We start from the raw sequence: 24,148 nt of genomic DNA, 5'->3' as shown, positions 1-24,148 counted from the left end.
ACAGTTTATCTCTACTTGGATGTACTTGTAAATGTGTGTCTACATTTGAGCTGTGTATATGTTGTGTGTGGGTGTTTGTGTCCTCTGAATGGAAAGAGAACATAATACATATTCATAACCACTGGGGTCCATTGTGAGTGACTGATATCAGCATACCCTCCCCTTCAGCTCATTACGATACCCTGCCCAAGCAGTTTTACCCCGGACAGTAATGAGCCTTGTCCCTCTGGGTCGAGGGGTCTTGATGCTGTCCTCCATGCCCCTCCTAACTTCAGCCCCGCCCTTCTTGTCACGTCTTTCCAGCATGGTGGATTAGCCAGCCTGATGGCGCTCCACCTCTGGGTTTGATTAGCTTGCCTGTCTGAGCTCCAGTGTCTGTGATGAATGAAGCCTGTGAACCGCTACAGCCTCAATTAAAAATCCTTTGCTCTTCTACCTTTACGCATGATAGTGCGTTTGTATGTGCTCTGTGTGTGTTTGTGTGTTGTTATTGCTATCTTTATCCTTAACACAAAAATGCAGCTTTCTGTACCCACATGACTTTAGTTCTTCTTTGAGGAGCAAGTTGGCTAACTCATCAATCTTGACCCTGCAGGTCAAGTTCTTTTCTTCCTTTTTTGTATGTATTTAGTGGGTAAATAAGAAGAAGAAAAGTTAAAAGCACTGGCACAAACAATCTAACAGTGACAAACGCATCAGGGTACTGTACGCGTAACATATTCTTTTATGTGGCTCAGTAGATAATGGGACATCTAGGTAAAATACTGAATGGGAGTGTTTTCTCAATGGTTGTGTTAGAGCTCCACTCTACTGCTCTTTAAATTAGCAAATACAAGATCACATAACATATTAAAAATCTTGTTAGACACAATGACCTCTGACCTTTGACTCTCTCTCTGGCAGGTTCATCAGTGGCCCAGCTGAAGGCAATTGATCCTGAGGGAGAACCCCTCATGTATGGTGTTTCAGGAGAAGAGGCCATGAGGTATTTTTCTGTGAACAAAGACACTGGTGTGGTCTGGCTCCGACAGCAGCTCGACCGTGAGGTATGAACACCACACCAGCACGCACACTAACTGCTGCACACATGCTTACACATTACCAAAGCAAAAGCACTATGTACAAGAAAAGACACTCAGGACAATTTTGAAAATAGGAGATGGAATGTAAATTATCAAATGATGAAAGAGCAGTGAAAAGTGCAATACTCTTCAGCGGTGAGGGATGAAAAAGAAAGGGTTTTGAGTTCAGAGTGGCGTTTCTGTGTCTTGTTATGCTTTTCTGCACTGCTCTTTTGCAGTGTCCATGCAAAGTTTATGCTGATGTCTTGTCTCTGTCTCCACCAGACCAAGTCAGAGATGCAGGTCGAATTCTACGTGAGTGACATTCAAGAGGTAAGAGACAGATTTGCACTGTGATCACAGTTATGACACCTCCCATCTCACGCTGACACCTGGATATAGCCTGACCACATGTCACATAGAAACCTTCTCTCTCAATCTGTCTCCCTTTCAGTCTCTTGCTTTCATTCTCACCCTTATTTCTCTCTTTCTCACATGTAATCATTCTGACACCTGTCTCACTCAACGCAGTTTAGTTGCTGAAACATACTGACGTTCAACCTACTCTCCCCCGCGGGTAATCTATCACACACTTGTCCTGATTTATTTCACTTTGAATCTTGGCTTGGTGTGGCTAATACACATTTTCAGTGACTACAAGTCTCTGACAAGTAACATGTGGAGGTGGCTTTGGAACCGTTTTATCAAGGTGTTTTCTCCCTCAGGTGGTCAAAGACACAGTAAACATCCAGATTGGAGACGTGAATGATAATGCACCAATCTTCCATGGGCAGCCTTACACCGTCCATATCCCAGAGGTAAGGCTGACAGGAATGTATTTAACTTATTGCATCCAAGGTAGTAGTAAAATAAGGGATGAATCAGAGGTTTCTGGTGTACTTTTATGGCCCAACCCTTTCCTGCAGAGGATTTAAATAAAATGAAAATGTATGTAGGACAATTGCTATATAATTTGCTGTTTTATGAACACAATGATGCCAGCAGAAAAACTTGACCATCCAAAGAACAGTTTCCTCACAAATATCTACTACAAGGGACTTTGGCCAACAAAGGTTTCCTTCTGGAAAGAAAAGGAAAGAAAATATGTATGAAATTCACCTCAGTGTTAGGACTTTTTGTAACAGGTAGTAACTGCATGGTGGCTACATCCAACTCATGGTGATCATCAACTATTCATAGTGCTTTTCGTTCTCTGCTGTCCTGGAAATAGCTGCGTTTTGCTGCACTGTGATCTTCCCACGATTTCAGGAGTTGTCCTGTAGCTCATGTTTAGAGAGTGCGCACAGCCGCCTTTATAGGGAAGAAAAACACTCACTGCAGTGGAGACCCCAATCTCTTTTCTCCTCTCCATTTCTCTCGCTTCTCTGTCCTCTCTAAATCTGCTACCTCCCTTCTCAGCTCTCACTTCTTCCCATCTTTCTCTCAACTCTTTGCCCTCTCCCTCATCTAATCCTTGATAGAAGTAATTGCCAGAGTGAAGTGGAGGACTTCAAACAGGGGCTGAAATCCACACACACATCCACATATCTTGTTGTGTTGATATTGAGCACATACCCCTTTCTGAGTCTTCACCAAATCTTCAAAGCCACTGGCTTTTTCTCTCCCCAATCCATAAAGTCAGGCAAATAAATGGGAGAAAGAAGGACTGTTTAGACTAGACTGTATAGACCACCCACCAGGGAAGGTTCTCTCAGACCAATGCAACCACTGCTCAGTTGTGTGGGACTCACTTATAGTCCACATACAGACTTTCCAAGCTATGCAAACAATTGGCTTCAGTTTAGCCTCCAGAAAGTCATTAAACAGAGCTGTGTTTGACCCTCAGTTGCTCACATATTGTTAGTTCCCTTGCATCACTCAATTAATTACTGCTTATGTCAGTCCTGCCCTCCTAGTGCTCACAAAACTTAAGATTTTTTATTTGAGGCAATGGGATGAGGTAATTGATTAGATTCCTTCAAACACTAGACACAGCACTGAGTCTAATTCACCAGCATTTCTTTACATAGAAAATAACTGAAGCCTCTAACAATGAGACACAACTTAGTAGGGGGAAAGATTTGAACCTTGTGTATCTGAGTACAGTGTGAGACTAATGCAAGTGGGATGTGTTTTATCACAATTAACTTATTTGGTTGTGTGCCTTGCTTCATAAATGAGACACAGCAAATCATTCATTTTTTATGACTGTCCAGTCATAAAAATCGTCATAATAATGCTGCAATAACAATGCAGCACACAGTCCAGCTCTTCATTAAAACCTTCTACTTTTTCCACCTGGAAGTGAGAGTTTTGGGAACTGTGTTCATTCAGGAGTTTTTTTCCTCATTGTACCCTATTTCCCCTTTCTCTATCCTTTTCTCCACCGTATCTTGTTTTCCCATAACTTTCGTTACCTGCATTTTTATGGCTTCATTACCTCTGTGACCCTAAGTGACCTCTAGCGGGAAAGGCAAGCATGCTGCGACATCACTCCATCATGCTGTCACTCACTGGACATGCCAGAGTAATCGGGGGTTAGCGTACCATCAGCAGTACTAGATAGCACACAGAGAAAAAGGTGGGAAAGGGTGATGGATGTGAGGGATGACAGAGTAGTAAAAGTAAACGAGGAGTGATGACAGAAAGACAAAGGATTCAAATGACGAGCTTCAACACAAGAAAAGTGACACAGAATATGAAACAGACTGACAGAAGTCAAAAGAAAACAAGACAAAGTGCTTTAGGGTTGTTGAAACAGAAGAATGGTTAAGGGAGGCGGTATATTGAGGTGGGCATGACGCAGCTCAATGGTGAGCAGATGAAGCAATGTGAGTGGCAAGGTGAGCAGTGCAGTAGGGAGAGCGGGGGAGAGTGTGTGTAAATGTCGTTTTAATTTGTAGAGCCATAAAGAGGGTGAAAGGGAGCAGGTGGGCCGCTAGCATTCCCTCTGTCAGTGCTAATGAGCTGGCCAGATTTACAGCATCCACACACTCAGGCAGCCAGCAGTTGAGACTGGATAAAAGGAGCGACGACTATCACCAGAAATAATGTTTTGATAGAACAGCAGATGGGCCACAACCCAAATCCATTATTGGATGAGATGATGGAGTGAGCCCACAACATACTGAGAAGTGCTTTTCACATTCCCTAAGCACGACAGGTAGTCCTCTATATAGCAAGCCCTCTATTGACAAACTCAAAATGCTGTGCCAAGTGTTCACAGAGCTGCTGTGGAACCATCCATGGCTTAAAGAACACCCCCCACCCCCAAAACACACCTCCCCCCCAGCTACCTGACCCTCACACTCCCCCACTGGGAGTCGGCCTCTCTGTCAATGCCACTGTGATAATATCAAATGCCAACACTAACAACTTCTCTTACTGTGCCCAGTGTGTGCCATCTCCTGCGGTTCCATAAGCTGCCCCTGACCACAAACACCGTTATCTCTTGTTCTTTTCGTCACCTGCATTCTTCTGCCTCTCTTCCTCTGCTGTCTTTCCTGCCTTAAAGTGGAAATAGACACATTTTTTGCTTTGAAAAATGACAACATCATTTAGATTGGTTCCCTATAAGCCTAGCTTTCACTATGCTCTTCTGTCTGCCAGCCGGCACGATTCTTCCTGGAAAAATGCGATTTACGGCACAAACCTCTTTCTATTGTCTTATTGCTATATGCTAAATGTGGAATAATGCATAGGCAAATCTGATGACACACTACACGTTACGTTTTAGTTGCATTGAGTATACTACCTGAATAAACTGGTCTTTTGATTTCTAGAGGGCTTTTCTTCCCGTTCCCAGTTCACTTTACTCAACACATACTAAAGAATTTCTATCTGCTTTCATGTCTCCATTATAGACTAAATTAACAAACTCACGCTTTTTCTCCTAATGTTTTCTTCTAATATTACTCCATTGTTTGAGCCCCTCCACTTATAGCACTGCAGAATTTAAATACCATCTCTTTTTTTATCCTCTTGCCAATACTCGCATTCATCCCTACCTACAGTAGATACACAGCGCAGTCCAATCCTGCCTTCGATAACGCAGCAATAATGCACACAAGATTGTATAGCTGACTTCAGACCAGCGCTATAATGCAGCACATAGATGGATTAAATGTATTGGCAAACAGGCAGACAGGCAAGAGGCTCCAAGTGATAAATATCCAAACTTTATCTGTTTACTGTCTCTCAGGTGTGTCAGGCAGGTGAGCAAATCCCTCCTCAGCCTCTATTTTCTATCAGCCATATCTCAATATCCCTCTCTAACCTACAGTAAGCTCTGATGAACTACGGCTGATGTTATAGAACAGAGCTGCCCAAGGTGCAAACCCCTCAGGTGAAAGTCAGACATCTAAAGAAAATTAAAGCCCTTCAGTCTGGTCTGATAAATAAGTTTCTGTAACAGGAATCCTCATCAGAAACCTGAGGTTATTTGTTCCTAAGACAATTAAAAGTATCTAATGTTCAATTAAATGATTTGTTTTGTGGCATACTGCCCAGAACAAAGGCACTATGATAACAGTTGTGTAGAAGAGAGGAATTCAAACCAGCATCATTTTAGCCACCAACTTTTGGCTACTACTTCCTCTAAACAATTTAGAGTTGAATATCGTGACAGCATTTCCCACACTAAACACACAAACACACACAAATGCACTGATACTTTAGATCATATTGGCAGAGGGTGTTTGAGAGCTCCTATTACGCCTGTGAATGAGCTGTTTAGTGCTTGATGTGGGCTCTGGCAGCAAAACAGAGGCACCTGCTATTTGATGTGCCCTCTGTCGCTGTCAGGTAGAACATAGATGAATCTATTATATTCCTTTCTTCTTTGTCTTTGTTCACTTCTGAAAGCTGAAATTCAATTCCTAATCTTTTATTGCCTTCTGCCCTGTATCTAAGCGGGTTACAGCATCCAAAAGGTAATTTGTTTACCAGGTTACAAACAAATATTTCAGCTCTAAAGCAGAACCTACAGTATTTGAATGACGAATATCTTTAAAGTTGCAAGTTTATATGGGAACTTAAAAGAAACAAGTCTTATTTGCAGTGGAATACATATTTTGAAATTCATAAAATATTTGTCGCTTAACTTCTACACAGTCATCCTGCACAGAATGCACACAAGCCAACAAATACACACCTTCTTTTCACAACACACACAAACACAAACACACACGCCGTCTTCTAGAAGTTGGATTTAGCCCATAATGATTTCAGTATCATCGCTCCTGGTCTCTCCTGTAGTGTAATTGAATCTAGTGGTTACTGAGCTGAGTGGTGGCTGGTTGACAGGCGCAGGCCTCAAAGAGAATTCTGCCTGACACTAAGACCCTGAGCCCCGTAGGGAGGAATGGAGGGATTTAGGGAGAAAGAGAGAAAAAATGGATAAAGTGAGAAGGTTAAATGGGAAGCAGTCAATATTTTACTCACCTCAGGCTCCTTTTATAACTTTCTCCTACATAGATTTGGTGCTTAGGACCCAATTCTAAGCAAAAGTTGTGGTTTCTCAGAAAGTATCCTTGAAGAATTTGTCACAGACATTTTCTCCAGTTTTCTATGGCATATGAGAAGCTGTTCCTCTGCATCATATCCATTATAGTGAATAATGAAATCATGAATACATACAAGAAAGTGTTTCAGGAAGTGTTAAATCAGTAAACTTTTGGTAGGTCTGCTTTTTGTTAATTGTTTTAGATCTTTCTCCATCTGCCCGTATGATTATGTCTAACAGAACTGATTAGACCATAGCACATGATCATCCTCTACAAACTAATTTAACTCCTACACTATCTCCTCCATTCTGTGTATGATGCAAATACAGTACATATGGCCAGTTTATCTATAGGCCGAGGATGTTTCACCAGATGTTTGTTCACATATTTCATTTACCCTAATTTCAGTTTCTGCATTTCACTGATGAGGTTTGTGTGTGTGTGTGTGTGTGTGGGAGGGGGGGGTATTTTCCATCTGCAGATATTCACTATATGTAAGTCTTTGTTTATGTGGGGATAGCACATTCTTAAAAGAGTGAGTGCAGTCATTCACTTTCATGAATGATGATTCATTTGTAGACTTCAGTAAGCCTTTCAGGGCAAATGGTTGCTTAAATGAGTTGTCAGAGGATGTTGTGCCTGTGGAACCATTTTTCTGTGCATCCTTTCCAGTCCAGGGGTTAACGCAACAAATACTGCCTGGGCATCACATACGCTGCCACTCGTGAAGGTAAATTACCTCCTCTTCCTCTTTATCTTTCTGTCATTTACTTTATCCCGCTGAGCATGAAGAGCACCTTGATTTGCGTGCCACGCTGAAATGGATGCAGATTTGTCTGTCAAAAAAGGGAAGGCTCGTGTTTGTGAGTGACCATCGAAAAGTGTATTTCTGAGGGAAACGGGGGGTGGGGGGTGGGGGTAGTAAGGTGGGAGCACACAAGGAAAAACTGAGTTTGAGGGGCAAGATTGAAGGCGGAGAGAGAGAACGGCTTGCACTCCCAAAAGCCATTAAAGTTTGATTCACCCACTCCTCACTCTTTGAATAAATCAACCTGTCGTTCCCTCTCTCCCTTTCTTTCAAGTGTGTGGGTCCCACCCTCCACCCCCACCCTGCCTTTGGCGCTCTCCTTCCCTCTAACACTCACTTGGCAGAATTGTGAATTCTGACAAGGTTTTGCTAACATGGAAGACAGTTGTGCATCTTGTCCGTCCCTCCATATTTTCCAGCTAGTTGTGTTTATGTTTTTGTGGGTGTGGGAGACAGAAAGACAGACTAGCTCATGGCTTTTTGTGGTGTGTATTATATCGTGGTTATGGGAAGAATGCTCTGCTTAAAGACGGAAGAAATTAATGTGTGGGAATAATTTGTTCAGCTACAAGTCGTGCCTTCAACCTCACCAAGGCTCCATTTGGCATTATGCAAATTCCTCAACGATTCTTTTCTCGATTTCTTCCCTCTGTACTCTTCTGTGTCTCAATATGCACCTCCCTCTCCATCCGTCTGTTTTTCCCTACACTGTTCCTCCGACCGTGGCTAGATTTTCCTTAATAGTGCTTTATAGCCTTTCCAATTTGCACAAATCTGTTTTGGCTGTCACGTCCATAATTGAGGTGGTAGGGAGAGAAGCACTGAAGAAAAATGATGCATTACGCAGAAGTATGGAAGAAAGGTGAAGAGGAAAGGAACAGTTGCTACCTACAGTTTACCCTCTTTCTTGTTGGTATTTTTCTAAGTGCAGCCCAGTATAATAATATCATAGTATTAGGGCTCTGTTTTTTTTAACCATATACAGTGAGCCTTACATATACAAAAGCTTGTTGTAGAGTAAAATATGATTACCTTGATTCATACCTTGTACTCACTTTTATGAAAGCATGACTGACACTACTTTTACTGTTCAATTTACACCTCAGATCCCAGGCTTTCCAGAGCTTTGTTACAGTGGTGCATACGTGACAACCACAACAAACGCCTCGCAAACTAATTAAGGTGACAAACAGATGTTTAAGCTCCAACTTACAGCCCATCTTTGTCAAATCCCTGCTGCATTTTCAGGTTGTCATTCTAGTCAGTCTGATGTAGTCTAGCAGTGTCTTGTTTGGCACTTCCTCTTATAGAACAAACCAGCTTTCTTGCCCCACCACCTGAGGGGGCAAGAAGGGGGCAAGAATATTGGTCAGTCTGTCTAACGCTACGGTTCCCAGGAAGACATCACAACTATTGGCTGCTTTTCGGAACTTTTCTCTAGTGCCACCTCAAGCCCATACACAAGAGTCGAAATTGAATGGGCAGATGTTTATTGAGGCAGTCATGCCCCCCAGAAGTTTAACCCTTTGCATTTTAGACACTTTGATTTTATTCCTCTAGTGTGGCTCTAAATCCAACATGTCAGCTTTGCACAAGACACATATCTCATAGTTTAACAGTCTGATGCAAAGAGATTCACCCTGTGCATTTATGCTCCTCATGGGCTGAACCAGTTTGATTTTTATAGCACCACCATCAAATTTTACATTTTGACCCCACTAGTGCTAAGGCTAGAAAAGCAATTCATCATATATCATAAACTGACTGTATGGTCCAGCACCATAGCAGCTGCAAGCAGGGCTTTTAACTTTCAGTATCGTTCTGTCTTTAGTATTTTTCACTGAATCTTTGAATAGACAGTACAAAGTACAGAGGCGATGTGTGTACAGGAATCTTCTTTCATTGTAAGGACTTTGAGATCTGATTCTCTGTCTTCCTGGAAGAAGCAGTGTACAAAATATAATGTGATATTTTCTTATTTTTGACAATGTAATGACATTTGATGATTTGACGATTTATGTATTTTTTCAGATATGAATTACACTACAATGTGATGTGTTTTGACATCTTTTCTGTCCTGTTACAAAATTTCTTCACAACTTTCATTTAAACTACATGTACATCTTGTTTTCCGTTACAATTCACTATGGTGGTGTGCAGTTTTTATATATCAGCATTTAGTGTGCACAAGTTTAAGAATGAATTTCATTCTAATGCTTACAGTAAGAAACCCAGCAAAGTCAGACTCAATGTTGGTAATCAATGTTCGGATACTAGTAAGAAACTAAACTAACAAAAGTAAGAAAACAGATAATAGGAAATTAAAACAGTCAGCTGCAATGTATGTAAGGCTACCCTGAAGTACCACAACAGTACCTGGGCTATGCATAGCCGTTTAAAGTTACACCCACTTATGGCTAACGCTAGCAGTGACAACGTTAGCGAGGAGAAGTGTGGCAGCTCATCCCGCTGTGTTAATGTGTCAGTCACTATTAATAATGTTTATTTCAATAAACCAATACATTCGTAACTTTATGCAACCTGTGGACATTTGTCAGACAGACTCAGAGGTTTGGCCTTCTAACGACCGAAGGTTGACATAACTTTGGTTGTTGTTGAACATAGATTTGTTTGAACAATCATTATGCCATGTTAAATAAATAGAATTTAAGGTATTTAGAGAAGGAAAGACTCCTGTTATACCTGCAAGAAAGCAGTCGCGTTGTGACTGCAGTCAAAGAGTATCTCCAGCTCAGACAAGCTTCTTGGGGGTTTAGTCCAATCAGATCCCTGTGGAAGCATACAGTAGACAATATTCAAATGTTGATTAAAATTTTTAAATACAATGTAACCTGATTTTTCCATTCATGCAAGCAATATTTAAATCCAGCCGCCGACCTTCCGATTGGTGGACGACCCGCTCTACCACTAAACCACAACCGCCCTTAAAGAGAAGATGAAGAGGGAGAGACAGCGCCTGGACGTGGGTCAGAGATGTGACCCACGACCAGTTCATCATAGTTTATAATAATGCAGCGCAGTGAGGGTACAGATGTTTCATATAGGAGACGAGTGTGTGTAACGCAGATCTGTCTGTTTGTCAGAGACTGAAGTCTGCAGTGTAGTTCATACACTTCACTGATAAGCCACAGAATTGCAGAGTAACGTTAGGCTTCATGATCAAAAGAAGTTTATATTGCATCGACACTTCTGCCCATAGTCACACGCTCTCTCGCTCGCCCACATGAGCTCTCTTGCTCTCTCTCTCTCTGCTGCTAGTCTGCTTCACTGCGCACTTTTTTATTAATTGATGGTTTTATAATGCCTGGTTTTACGGGATACTACAGACCCCTCAGCACCCCTACTTCCCGCGTCCAAACATTCCACATCGGCGTCTTTTTTTTGAGCGAAAGAAACATTTAAAATAATTTTTATTACAAGATAAATCAAACAAGGTCATGTCAACATAAGTGATAATTCATAAACCCACTAGGTTTTATAATACATTTGGCACAGACCCTAAATCTGAAATTTTTAAATTCACTTACTCACAGTGCTCATACAAACACTTTTCACAATCTTTGGCCACCTTGCTAATTCTTGTCTCTTTTGTGGTCAAACAGTCAATTCATCAAATTCAGTGCCCCATATCTCTAATTTCACCAAAATCAGTGAATAAAGTTATAAAGTTGTTGTTTCTACAGTAGTCAGCCTTTCTGCCACAAGTGGACTACACACATCTGCAATGCAGATGTTCATGCAAGTAACGTCCTAACTAAAGAGATGAGAGGACTAACGGATTTTTCCATTTTCATTTTAAAATGGTCATAGAACGCCTATATGAGTATGTGGAATTAATTTTTAATATTTACTCAAATAAAACATACATATATGGAAAAATTAGAATGCTATTGCAGAATTACATTTTCATTTTACTTTAATCATCTTAATATAGTCCCCTATAGGCTTCGACACGGCTCATTTGTAAACAGCCTCGCAGAGCCAATCGAGGACTCTACCTTTGTTAACCCTTTACTGGTTGTATTTGAGACCTATTTGTCGAGAATTGCTCATTGTTATTGGATGAAAAAAATATGATAAATCTCCTGCGATTAATCGACTCCTCAACTACTTTTTGGGAGTAGTTGATGACTACTAAAATGCAGCAGTCGTGAATGCCCTGGTAGTAGCCTCTCCTTTCAGCAGGGAGTACAGCAGAGCATAGAAAGTATATAATTCAATGTTCCACTACAGGTTTTTGGTAGGTTTTTAACTTTGTTGAGCAGACTTAGTCTTTGGGGAGATGAGATTCTTTGGCGTGTTGTAGTCTTCTGGATATTATTGGAGAGGTGTCAGAAAGAAACAGAAAGGTCAATATTTCTTCTCAGCGCTTTCTCTTAAGTAAGCAAGGTTTGATGTCCCTGTAGTCAACAACTAACGTGGGCGCAGGAACTTTGAGAGATGTAGTACATTTTCTATAGTTAAATCTGAAATTTGCATGGATATAATATGTAAGCAGGATAAACAGTATGATGGAGGATATTTAAACCTGCAGCAAGCTCAGCTGCTGATGACTCGGTTGAAACAAGAAAAAAATATCATAAACATACAAGCTTAACATGTATGGGTTTGTTACCACTTTGTTGGTAGTGTTTTATTCAACATGTTATTGATGATGAGTCATGTTCAGATACTGTAAATGTCCATCTTGTCTGTCCTAAGAATCAGCACCTGTCGGTACTTTCTCTGTGTAGTGTTTGGTTTTATATCCTTTCCTCCACAAGTCGATGGTTGATTAGTTGCTGCTCACAAGATGACACCAAGGGTTCTATTTTTGTGAATCCAGCAGCGCGGTCAGATCACAGTCTAATGCATCACAGTGATCCATACAATAACCATCTGCAGTTAAATGACACCGTAGTGCCTTTAATAAAATGAAAGTGAAATTCAAATGTGATCTAGGTTTTTGAATGTTGTGTTTTTCCTTAAATTATTTTTTAATTTTATTGTTTAATTCAGTAAAATTTGACTATTTTACTTGCAAAAAGTCATTGCTTACAATCTGGAAACAAAATAGTTTCCTCTTTAATTTTGCAACATAAACATGATCCTGGTAATGGCCCACAAATAAATTAGGATTTAAAAAATAAACACTTTCTTTTCTGTTTCTGGGAACACCACAATAAAACTGAACCTGAGCAATCTCTATCACATCATGTTGCATCATGTTGATGCATGACAAGTCACCAAGATACCAAACCGGCGCAGGCAAGTAAATAGCCTCAGTGCACCTTGGCTGACACCAAAATAAGAAAACATTGGGTTGACAGGATAAACTCCACAAGGAGTAAAAATCTGTAAATTCAGCATAAATGCACCTCAGGATCTACTCTTTTCCATAGAGCCTATTTTGTAGTTGGTTTTGAAGCATTTTAAGTGTAGAAATTTGCTATTTTATGTTATTTTCTACGCCATTATATTGCTTTGACCAGTTACGTTGAGCAGCTCCTCCTTTTTAGCTGAGGTGAAGGCAGGCATGTCAGGATATTTAAGTAGAAAACCATACACATGTTTATCCTTCAAATGTACCATATTTTTCATCTTTAACGGTCTTCCTCTCCATCTCCTTCTTGGCTTCCCCTTCCGTGGTGTCCACAACATAAGTGCTTTGATGTATAATTGAGTTGTGCGCTCGACCACTCCTCTCCCCCTTTCTTCCACTCTTTTCCTCTAGCCCCCCCCCCCAGGACCCAGCTTATAGAGAAGGTAGGTTAAAAGGGGAGAGGAGAAAAAAAGAAGGAATCAAGAGAGGAAAGGAAATTGAGACATTGCTTATATAAGAGATTTTGGCAGGAGAGAGGCTCTTGGATTGTAATACAGCTACTTTATAAGAAAAGTGTGAGGCAGCTAAGAGTCACTACTAATACAAACCTTAGGCGTCGCTACAAATGAATCAATAAAATGCTATTACAAAACGTTGTTTCATGTGCAAAGGGGATTGAGACAATCGAAGACAGAGTCCGTCCTCAACACTTCTTGTTGAGAGCTCCATAACTGGTGTCATGTCTCATCAACAAGATGTAATTTAATTTGACAACTTCACATTCTACTAATTGAGATGAGAGAGAGATGAAAGAGGAATGAAATGATGGAAATAACAGGTTGGGATATATGCTTTGTTGTAGGAAGTACCAATTGCCATGTAATGATCATTTTATACAGGGGATGATTATACACATTGCCATTTTGTATTAGTGTCATTGGTACTTCCAGTGTTTTTTAGAGATCATACAATATGTAACCAGCCTAAACATTGTAAACCTTGGGCACATTTGGTATAATACACTGAAAGTGCAAGTGTTTTTGTCTTGTACATGTCCATCTTCTTTCTACATGCAGTACTTTGCTTGCATATCTCTCTGTCCCCACTCTTCTCTGCTGCAGAGCTACATGAAGTGATTGCAAACGGACCCCAGTAGTGCCGCGGTTTCTCTGTAAAGGCTCTGTCTGTTCAGATCTGTTTGTCTTTCTGTATGTGACTTTCACATTTAGTTTCAGTTCATGTCAGATCAGTTCAGTTCTATTCTATTCAGTGCGATCAACAGGGTGGGGTGCTTGCAAGTTTGCTGCTCTGTTTACTTACTGACTTATGACAATACTTCTTATTCTTCATATTCACAAGAACTACACTAGAAAACTACTGTAGCCCCAGTGATAAAGTTATGTAATATAACTATCCCATAGAAATTCCACTCACCACATACCATGTCTCAATTCACACATGCATGAATAGACAAATACAGACATATCTCTTTAACTTTCCACTGAAAACAGTACATAGTAGTTAGCTGTCTCTTAGATCCATCACTTGCCAGACTGGCATCAATACTTTGGACATAATTGTACAGCTGAAACTAATGAGGATTTTCTTGCATTAGTGTTACAATTTTATGTAGTACAGTATAGATGAGGCAAATGTGTTATACAAATATGTTTTACTGGCAATGTTTTCTGTGTTGCCAAAGCATCATAACAGTTGAGGTAATGTTATTGACTCTCTGACCAGAAAAGATAGTAAAGACTTAAATGCTGTAAAGTAATACTAACTGAAGAGTAGATTCAAACATTTTTGGCAGATTGTTATGTGGGGATTGAAATTAGCCTTTTTTTCTTAATTCTAATTACTCATAATTTCTACCAGCCTGATCTGTTTGCCTATCACCTCTCCCTCTCATTATCTCTCTCTCTCTCTCTTACAGTTATTGAAAATAAAAATCCTGCATACTAATGCATATTTCAGTGTTCCATGTTATTTTGCCCATCAAACACCCCGGTCCTATTAGAGTTCCTTAGCTAGACGGAAGTATTTTAATGCTCTGGTTGTGTGGTCCCTGCTGAAAGTCAGAGATAGGAGTGATGAGTTTAACCACACACACACACTGCCTTTTTTGGGAGTAACTACTGGCATTCTTCAAGCACTGGAATAATGCATGGGAAATTATAGGCACCTGGGGTCATAGTGCAAAGCAGCCTTGGATATATGTACTCAGATGTGTCTGCAATTGCTTGAAATCTGTGAATTGTGTGTGTGTGTGTGTGTGTGTGTGTGTGTGTGTGTGTGTGTGTGTGTGTGTGTGTGTGTGTGTGTGTGTGTGTGTGTGTGTGTGTGTGTACGGAGACACACCAGAGACATTAAGACTCATGGAAATAGAGCCCCATCTGCCCTCATGATACCCTATGCCCGAGGCTACAGATAGAAAGAGATGTTGATATAGAGTGCAGTGTACCTATAGGACCAGACTGCAGATCGGAGATATTCAGGGGTACAGAGTTCACAATGAAGTGAAAACACACAAAAGGCTTGAAAACAAGCACACAGGAATACAAGGAGAGAGAGAGGAGAGAAAAGCAGTGCGGGAAAGATAGCAGGGTATCTATTGAAAACAGCAGAGTGCATTGAATCCCATGTGATGTTGCTGAGATGAGATGGCCTCAACAGCAACTTGGGGAGCATAGTTCGTTTGAGAATGTGCCATTTAAAGTGCAGCTTCTCTTGGTCATCGGCCCCAAGCACTTGTTACAACAACTTGCTGTTACATAAGGAAGTGCCATATTTAGCACAGTCAAGTCAATTTTATATACATAGCCCAATATCATAAATTTGCCTCAGGGGGCTTTACAATCTGTATAGCATTTGATACCCTTTGTCCTTAGACCCTCGAAAGTCAAATCATGTTTGTTTAGATATTGCTTTAAAACCAAAGTGTTTCCCTTGTTAAAGAACAGTAGAAAGAACCGAGGCAGACCATGGAGCTCCAACCAGAAAAACTGAGACGTAAGGGAAATAACATTCTGGGTAAAAGCAAGAAATACAGGCAATACATTAGGAAAAAATACCACAGCAGACACTGTGAAAGGCCAATTAATTAATTTTTCTCAATGCATTGAATTCTTTTGATGTGATGTGACAGGATGCCTGATCACCCAGAGGAAACCCAGAGAGACACGATTAGAACATGCAAACTCTTTAGACTGGCACTTTCAAACCTTCTTGCTGTGAGACAACAGTGTGAACTGAGACATCATATAAACCTCATGAGCACCAAATATGTAAATAGATATGTTCAGATGGGTTTTGTAATGCGTAAACTGCAAGGCAGTTTTAAAGACACCAAAAAGGAGCAATATGGTCTCTTCTGGGATCTGGGGAGTCTGGCCCCTGTGTTCTGGCCAAACTGTTCAGGGACATTGCAGATTACAGTAGTTGAGATGGAAAGAAAAGAGTGCATCAATGACTGTCCACTGATGGACAGAAAAGCCTTGATGTCAGAAATAGTACATCTGACGAAACCTGTATGTCAAGTACTGTCTGAAGTCACATTTTGAGCGTGTTTTTAGCACAGACTAGCTGCTTTGGCTACAGTGACTGTCTTACAGGTTAATAAAAAGATAATCAACCCTTCATCCATCAAGCACAAAGTTTCAATTCTTATGCTGATTTCCTTGCGTGTTGCTCAGACTCTCTGCTTTGTCTTAGTCTAAATCTCTTGCCACTACATCTCTCCCCTCCATGTTGGTTCTGGGTAATTGCCTGAACAATGTTTCCCTCACTCCCAGAGAATTTAAATCAGACCACTTGAACTGGTGAGTGACTGCAAACATAATCCAGCTGCCATAAAAGCCTCTCCACTGCTTTGTTGCAAGTTACCACTCAGTATTGGATTATGGAGCTTTGTAATGCTGTTCCAGATGTGTACCTTTAAAGGTGATTGCCCTCAGTGAATAGTAAAAGACTATGAACATGGAGCAACAAGAACACGCAGCGCCCCGCTAATTGAACAATGTACAGCACGAGTTTACATGATGCTAATGAAGCTGTACAGGTCTATGGATGCTGCAGATGCTGCTCTTGGTCACATCTCTCTCATACACACATACACAAACACGCATTGCCTCAACTGGTCCCTGATTCCCCTATGTCTTTAAAAGAATGTGGACTGATTAAAGTCAGAGTTATATGGGGAACTGTGAAAAATAAATAAATAAAGCCAGAGTGCCTTGCCCCTCTAGGCAACAGCCGTTTATATGATAATCAGCTCTATTCTAATTTGCATTTAATTCTATTTTTTTTAAAATGACTTAAAAAAGAGAAGTAGAGAAGAATAGGAAAAATCATGTATGAGAATGAGATATTCTGTAGGAGGAAAAGCAAACAGGCTTTGTTATCATTTACCTTTCACTGTCATTCATCAGGTAGTTCATTTTCTTTGGTTTATGTCAATGTGACTTTTCCTCTAGGGCCACCCAGTTCATAATGAGAACATACATGTACAGTATGTTTTACTGTATGTTCATATGTATACCTATAATTCCCAGTTAGCTTTCTTTTAATCAAATCCAATCCCTGGACATGGGGTAATTCATTCTGCCCTGTTAGATCTGCCTCTCTAGCATAATGTTTTGAAAGGCAGCCTTGGACAGGAGAGTCCTAGTAGGACTCTATGCTTATATTTATTTTTAGGGGACAGGGATTCATTGTGCTTCACGAATGCATATGCCCTTTTCAAACAGCATGGAATCCACTAGTTGTTTTTAGACTTTTGAAATGCTAGAGTTTTAGCATTTTAGTTTGACTCCTTTCAAACCTCTTAGTGAAGCTATTTACGTTTAGTGTTCAACTTTTTAAAATTCGCTAATATTATTATGAATAACTAAAGATTTAGTTGAAATTTGTAGGTTGAGAAGACAAACCCTTTTGAGTGGCAGCCTAATTAATGTTCACAACCTGTAGCTACAACTTGAAACACAACACAAATGTTTGTGCTAAAGATGTTATACATACATGGCAGAAGATGTCAAATGTTTATTTAAAAAAAAAAAAAAATTTTATATATAACAGTAGCCTGCTGACTTTGCCACACCTTTTCCACAAGCTACTTTCTCCAAATCCTGATGGCCCTTATTCAGAAAAGCTGATTTATTGATGTGATAAGAATGAAATTTTAACTGGGAGGTTCTGACCTGATCAGCTGACCTTACCCTAACCAGTGATCTCCATGACACTAAACCATAACCTAACCCAACCGTGGAGGGCAATGGTATGGGAAGGGGAGGGAAACACTATTCAGGCAGGAACAGATTTCAACACTAGACCTAAATTCTTACCGGTGTGCCACAAATTCAGTTTAATTTGCACACTAATTTTCACTTGCATGTGTGAGCAAAATGCTTGCACTGTAGAGCATTTACTAGATTGAATTCCTGAACTCCACTGGCCTCTACATGCATCTTCCATTCTGTTTCATTTGATTTTAAAGTCTTTCACTTTTTTGTGTAGTAAATATTCTGAAAGGAGGATGTTTAATGGCACAGAACAGCATGAGAACACTGTTCCTCAAGTTCCAACATAGCTACAGGTCCCACCTTTAAATAAAGGTTGAAAACAAATTGTTCACGTTTAACTTCAGCTCTTTGGAGGCAGTCAGCCATGAGCTCTGACAGGGAGGTTGGGGTTAGGCAGTTGGGGGAGACTGATCAGGAGATAAAGACGTTATTTGTTTCTTTTCTCTACTGATAAAATGCTCTGTCAATATAGACAAACACACACACACACACATCCTTGTACTTGACCTCATGAGGACCCTCCATTGGCTACATTGCTTCCCTATCTCCTAGCCCCTTACTTTAACCATCACCACTACCTCAAATTTTACCCTAACCTAAATCCTAATTGTAACCAAAGTCATTCTAAATGTTTTAATGTTTTAACTCCAAGCCTTAAGGCCATTAAAGAATTGAGTACCAGACAAAATGGCCACTCTTAAATCTATGAAGCTAAAACTGACAGTACAGGAACACATCACATGCATGCATGCACACACACACACACAAATTCATAGACTGTCCTTGCCTTTCAAAAGTGCCTCCTCTCACTGTCTGTTGGCGTGGAATCATTTTGTTCGGCTGAGTGCTTCTCTAGAAAATCGCCCATCGCGCAGCCAGGCCACAGAGTGGACAGAGAGGAAGGCAGTGCAAGGGCAAGATGGAATGCAAGGAGGTTCTAATGTGACATTTTTGCCATCAGTTTCTGTATAGTACACAAAGACTTGCTCCATATTATGTGTTGTATTATGTCTTCCTGACCAGTTGAACAGAAATTGATTGGGTACAGGAGGTCAAATGAAAAGGCTTACTGCTGTTAGAAAAGGTAAGAAGAAAATGAATGGCTGCTATGTGAGGGAAGTGCATACAAACAGTATTGCCAATCCAGTCAGTGGAGCAATTGATTTTGTGACAAGACCAATCATAATCCAATAAAAAGAGCTAGAGTTGTTAGGACAAAACACCAGACATCAGATTGGAAATACGGATGGTTCTAACTTACTCTTACTTACTGTCATTTGTAGGGGCATTTCTATTAGTCTCCTTAAAGCGTGGGCAGCCCTGGTCATTCTTTAACTGCTTTGTTGCCATCACCACAGATCCTCAGATGGAGGAAGAAAAAGAAAACCAAAAATCGGGGTTTGCAGAACTGGGTGTCTTTTTGTTACTGATGCCCCCGCTGCAGCACCACTGAAAGCTTTTCCCAAGGCTGTCTCAGACTGCCGTCTGAGTCTCAGACTAGTTGACCTCAGAGAAGGGGTCAACTAGTCAAGGAGTCAAGAAATATGGATGTCATGAAACTTTATAACTGGTATTAACACTTTGTCATCCATTTTAGTGAACTTTGCTGGAAATTAACTCATTTTGAGGGTAGACTTAATAAGGTTGTTTGAGAATAGATGCACTTAGACAAGTAGGGACCAAAAAAAAAAAAATACAGGGTTTCTCCATGTATCTTACAGTTAGCCCTTGCAAGTTCTATCTTCTATTACTATCTGTCTTGAAGTTTCATTAATTGACCTCAATTCGCTATAATTAGTATTTCCACTTTAACTGGACGACTCACACTTAGACATAAATAGACAACTGGCTTATTACAAATTCAATGGGTCACACAGTGGGTGCTTGCACAGATGCCATCCCTCAGTTTCAGAGCAAAGCTCCCTAACAGCCAAGAAAGCAGCATTCCAGGAATTGGAGTTAAACTACTCATAGGCACACCTATCAGCAGATTGCATGTTGTCACTCAGATAGTCTGTCTCTTAGCTCAAACTGAGCTCCAGATACCACTCAACACTCAGGCTACAAGGATGGCATCAGCCACCTAGGTTTTACCGCTGGGGCTGCTAAGATTGAAGGGCTTTATGAGGTGGGTTTCATACCTCCACCTCAGCCCCAAGCACAGTGTCCATTGCGAAATCCCAGGCACAGACAGGACTGCTGCTCGGTGCCGCTGGGAAAAGCATGGGCTTTAAAAGGAACCCCTGTCACAACTGTTGCCATGAGTGGAATTGTAATGACAGATGTCTTTTTATGAGTAGGGCTGTCTCATTGGTTTGTGGATGTTATCGCTACGACATGATTTAAAGTTGTTACTACCCCCCCTTGTGCCATTTTACCAGGGATGATGGCTACATCAGGGAGCTGATTCCATGAGGTGTCTTTGCAAGAAATGTATGTTAAGCCACAAGCTGGGCTTCTCCATATACAGTACATTGGAGTGGTTCAGCTGTCTAGATGTTACTGAGATTATGATTGCACACACAGTTCAGGGGGTGAGGTCTCTGTGAATCTCATTCCTTTGCCGGTATTTCCTGGGTCTTCTCTAATCTGTTTGGCACCATTAGAAAGCACTGAACAGCTCAATAATTTGACAACATCTTATCTCTGGCATGTCCTAATGCTGTTGTACTGCAAGCATGAATTGAAATAATATGCATATTGAAGCCCTCATATTATACACAAATTCTACACATACTATATGCATGTTTATTTGGAGAATTCAAACTGTTTCATGGTATGCTAAACCACACTCTGGCTTTTCAGCAGAGCATAAATCATTTTTGTATAATTTAACCCATTTACTGTTGGAGCCTTGCAGATGAAGGACACTTAGTCTTGTTTCAATACTAGTGAATTATTGAGTAGCTAATTTCAAATGTGAAATATGGCTTTGTGTGTCACCTCTATGATTAATTTAAGTGTTCTCATGATTCACCTGCTTCAGCATCTGCCAAGGCTGCACACTGTGAAATCATTACCAGTGCCCTGACCTATTTATATACTAGTCTGTTATATATCCATCAAGTAGTTGTGTAGTTCATATACTTTATGAATATATATACACTATATATTGATTTATATGATCCTGGGGTAAGTCTTTTTGACTTCTAGCAGTATATTTGTGATCAACACTGTTCTTTTCAGGATCAATGCTAGTCCTTACTTAAACCTGTAGGCAGAAGCATGCAGCGACTCTCAAAGAGGGTTATGGTTATGTTTTTTTTAGTTGTGTTATGGTTTATTTTGCCCTAAGGTCACATCAGAGTGCCTAGCCATACAGTAGGGGCACTTGGGAGATGCTTGGGCTGATCAGAGCATCATTTTGGGGGCTGTGACTCAAGTCGCGCTTAAGCACTGAAAGTGATCCATTAGGGCATAGAACTGATGAAAGAAAAGGTTTTGTTTGGTTTTGTTTTTTTTATTGTTTTATTTTTTTTTTGAAGGGGGCATGGTAACACTTATGATTTAAAACCTATGGGTTCTCCATTGGCTCATCCATATGGCATGTTTTCCTCTCTTAAGATTGTGGTACTAAATGGCACCCAGTGAGGTGGTGAAGCAGAATGTTAAATTTTACCTGAAAGGGCTGTATAGTCTGCTTTAAGAAGTATAAAATTAAAAAGGTGTTGTGCATTATACTAGGAACAAGTCATTTATGTCTTTTGACAATCTTACTTAATGCTCCAAATGCTATTCCCAAATGGCTTTGAAACAGTCTGCCCATATTAGGTCAGGATTGGATTGTATGTATTGTATGGTACTTGGTATGGATTGTTTTAATTGGCATCTGAAAACCCTTTTCTACAGATGGGCCTTTGTTTGATTTTCTGTGCATTTTGCTGCATTTGCTGTGTTTTCTTAAATTCTTGTTTATGGGTCTCACTCTCTTATTAACTTGTTAAACCCTTTGTGACACTTGCTTTAGAAAGGAAAACTTTACTTATATTAAAGTACTGCAAGTAAATGGTATTTAATTCAAAGTTATTTGGGAGGTTGATTTCCAATTTAAATATAATTGTATACAAAATATTTTATTGTTCGGTTTGTTGGACTGCTTTGAAGTGTAAAACTTGTAGATTTCGATAGTGTATTCCACATCCCTCAGTTATATAGTTTCAACTTCATGATATGATGGTCATGGTAAGGTCTGGTCAAAACATGTCTTTGCTATTAATAAGGGCTTTTGTCAGCTCTTTGCGTTCTTTTTGTCCTTCATTGACACATGTAAGCGATAATACACGACTGTTAAGTTTCTGGTGTCAAGCAGGAGGGTAATAGGAAATAGGCCCTAAAATGCAGACTAAGTAGGCAGAGCAGGTGCAGACAAACAGTTTAACAAAGTTCACAAGCTTACAGGGGAAGTCAGGCAGGCAGGGATCAGCAAACCAGGTGAGCAGTTCAAACAGACATATAAATCCAAAGATGCGCGAGGAACAAAGGACGCGAGACACCGGGATCAATGTAGATCTGACACTGAACGACGGAAACAGACAGACTTAAATACACTCAGTTAGGGGCGAACACGAGACACCAATTGACGCAGGTGCAAACAATCACAGCAATCAAAGACAGGAAGCAAAACTACCAGACACAAGAGAGCGGGAGAATATTCTAAAATAAAACAGGAAATAACAGGACAAAAACCCAAAACCATGACACAACAAGGTAACATACAAAAATGAGGTGGCATTAAAAGAATTCCACAAGGCTAAGTGGAAAGCTGTTTCTTCGCTGAGTTTGTGTTTTCTACTGTATATCAGCTAGAGTGTATTGCCTTTCTCACAGTATAAAATAGCAATTTGCCACAGCCAAAAAGCTGAGTTAAAATTTAGCAACGTTTATTTTATCATTTAAACCCATGGTTAGGTCTGATTCACCAGTGACAGGTAGCTGGCACTAGCACTGTTTCTATTAACTACACACCTTGCATGCTGATTTAGATCAGCTGTTAAACTGTTGACTGGCCTTTTGGTTTAGATGCCCTGTTACATCATGTTAACAGTCGCCAGCTAATCAAAAACCACTAACATTTTTCACGCATGTATAACGCCTTTCTAGTTAACATCTTTTTCTTCCCTTACCTCTCACTTAATTATTTTGCTTTTCTCCTCATTTGCAATATATTCTTTCACATAGGCAAGAATAATGCCAGACACATGTGGGAGGCAGTGATGGAGGGACAGTGGTTGTGAGAGGCAGGCAGTGAAAGGGTGAACAGAGCTGGTACAATCACATGCTGGGTTGGAAGCAGAGAGCAGACAGCCGGGGAGGAACTGAGAACCTTGTGAGCAGTGTAGGTGTAATCATGGCTCTATTGTAGTGAAATGCTGGGACTTTGGAGCTGTGAGCAGCAGGGGGCCAAAGCCCAGGCGCTGCCCCTGCAAATCACCATGTCTTTAACATTTCTCACAAAAAAAGAGCAGAACATTGTACTCAAAAGTCTGTGGGTTTGCCATGGCCTTTACCAGGTAGAACAAAAAAGTCAACTTGACTTCAAATAGCAGAAATAGCATGCCAAAGACTGACTTTTGACTGCCATTTTTTACTGAATCAACAGTGGGCAGGGCAGAACATACCTGGATTTTTGGCCAACTAGTAGCCTACTAAAGATAGGAATTTCATTCAGTGGGTCAATTGATCAGTTGGTCAGTTAGTTGGTCAGGCGTTCAATCCACCTGTCCAATTGAGTTTTTTTGAGACATGGTGAGTCACATCATTATCTAAATCACAGCCCAAACTGTTCTGGTTTCTGTCCGTTAGGATAAATCACTTCTCAGTGGATATTTTTCATACCAAACTCTTGGACTTCCCTCAGACATGATGGGATTTTGAATCACTTGTAGAAATGTGGTGGGAGTGAGTTATTCTGGTGATCTACTTGGATAACATTCATAAAGCCCTCCCACAGTCACATATTCACAAAATAAGCATTCAAGCCTGAACACTGAGACAACTGAAGGCCAGTTTTACAGTTGTTGCATGAGGGACGAGTGTTCATTCACATTCCATGTCCACATATTTGTAGGAGGGATTTGATCCAGCATACCTTTACAAATAAGTCTATTGTGCTAACCGTTATGCTTTTGCCAACTACATATGTTTAATTTGCA

At 40.4% G+C, this 24,148-nt stretch overlaps 1 protein-coding gene and 1 long non-coding RNA gene across 6 annotated transcripts in view; one reads left to right on the top strand and one right to left on the bottom strand.

The window, feature by feature from the left end:
- LOC122884966 overlaps positions 1 to 22,533 on the bottom strand; it is a 36,259-nt gene extending 13,726 nt beyond the window's left edge. For both annotated transcript variants that reach the window (XR_006380017.1, XR_006380015.1), the window contains exon 1: positions 22,393 to 22,533. This is a non-coding gene — a long non-coding RNA (uncharacterized LOC122884966). The remainder of the gene's footprint in view (positions 1 to 22,392) is intronic.
- The window catches only part of cdh23 (cadherin-related 23), a 165,983-nt gene that overhangs the window by 38,003 nt on the left and 103,832 nt on the right, over positions 1 to 24,148 (top strand). For all 4 annotated transcript variants that reach the window (XM_044215509.1, XM_044215508.1, XM_044215512.1 and 1 more), the window contains exons 4-6: positions 904 to 1,046; positions 1,347 to 1,394; positions 1,787 to 1,879. In XM_044215509.1, coding sequence (XP_044071444.1) covers positions 904 to 1,046; positions 1,347 to 1,394; positions 1,787 to 1,879 — 284 coding nt within the window. The remainder of the gene's footprint in view (positions 1 to 903; positions 1,047 to 1,346; positions 1,395 to 1,786; positions 1,880 to 24,148) is intronic.

Source organism: Siniperca chuatsi, linkage group LG11, assembly GCF_020085105.1.
Source record: "Siniperca chuatsi isolate FFG_IHB_CAS linkage group LG11, ASM2008510v1, whole genome shotgun sequence".
NCBI lineage: Eukaryota > Metazoa > Chordata > Actinopteri > Centrarchiformes > Sinipercidae > Siniperca > Siniperca chuatsi.
The sequence above is the reverse complement of the archived record's forward strand: the minus strand, read 5'-3'. Positions and strand labels throughout refer to the sequence as shown.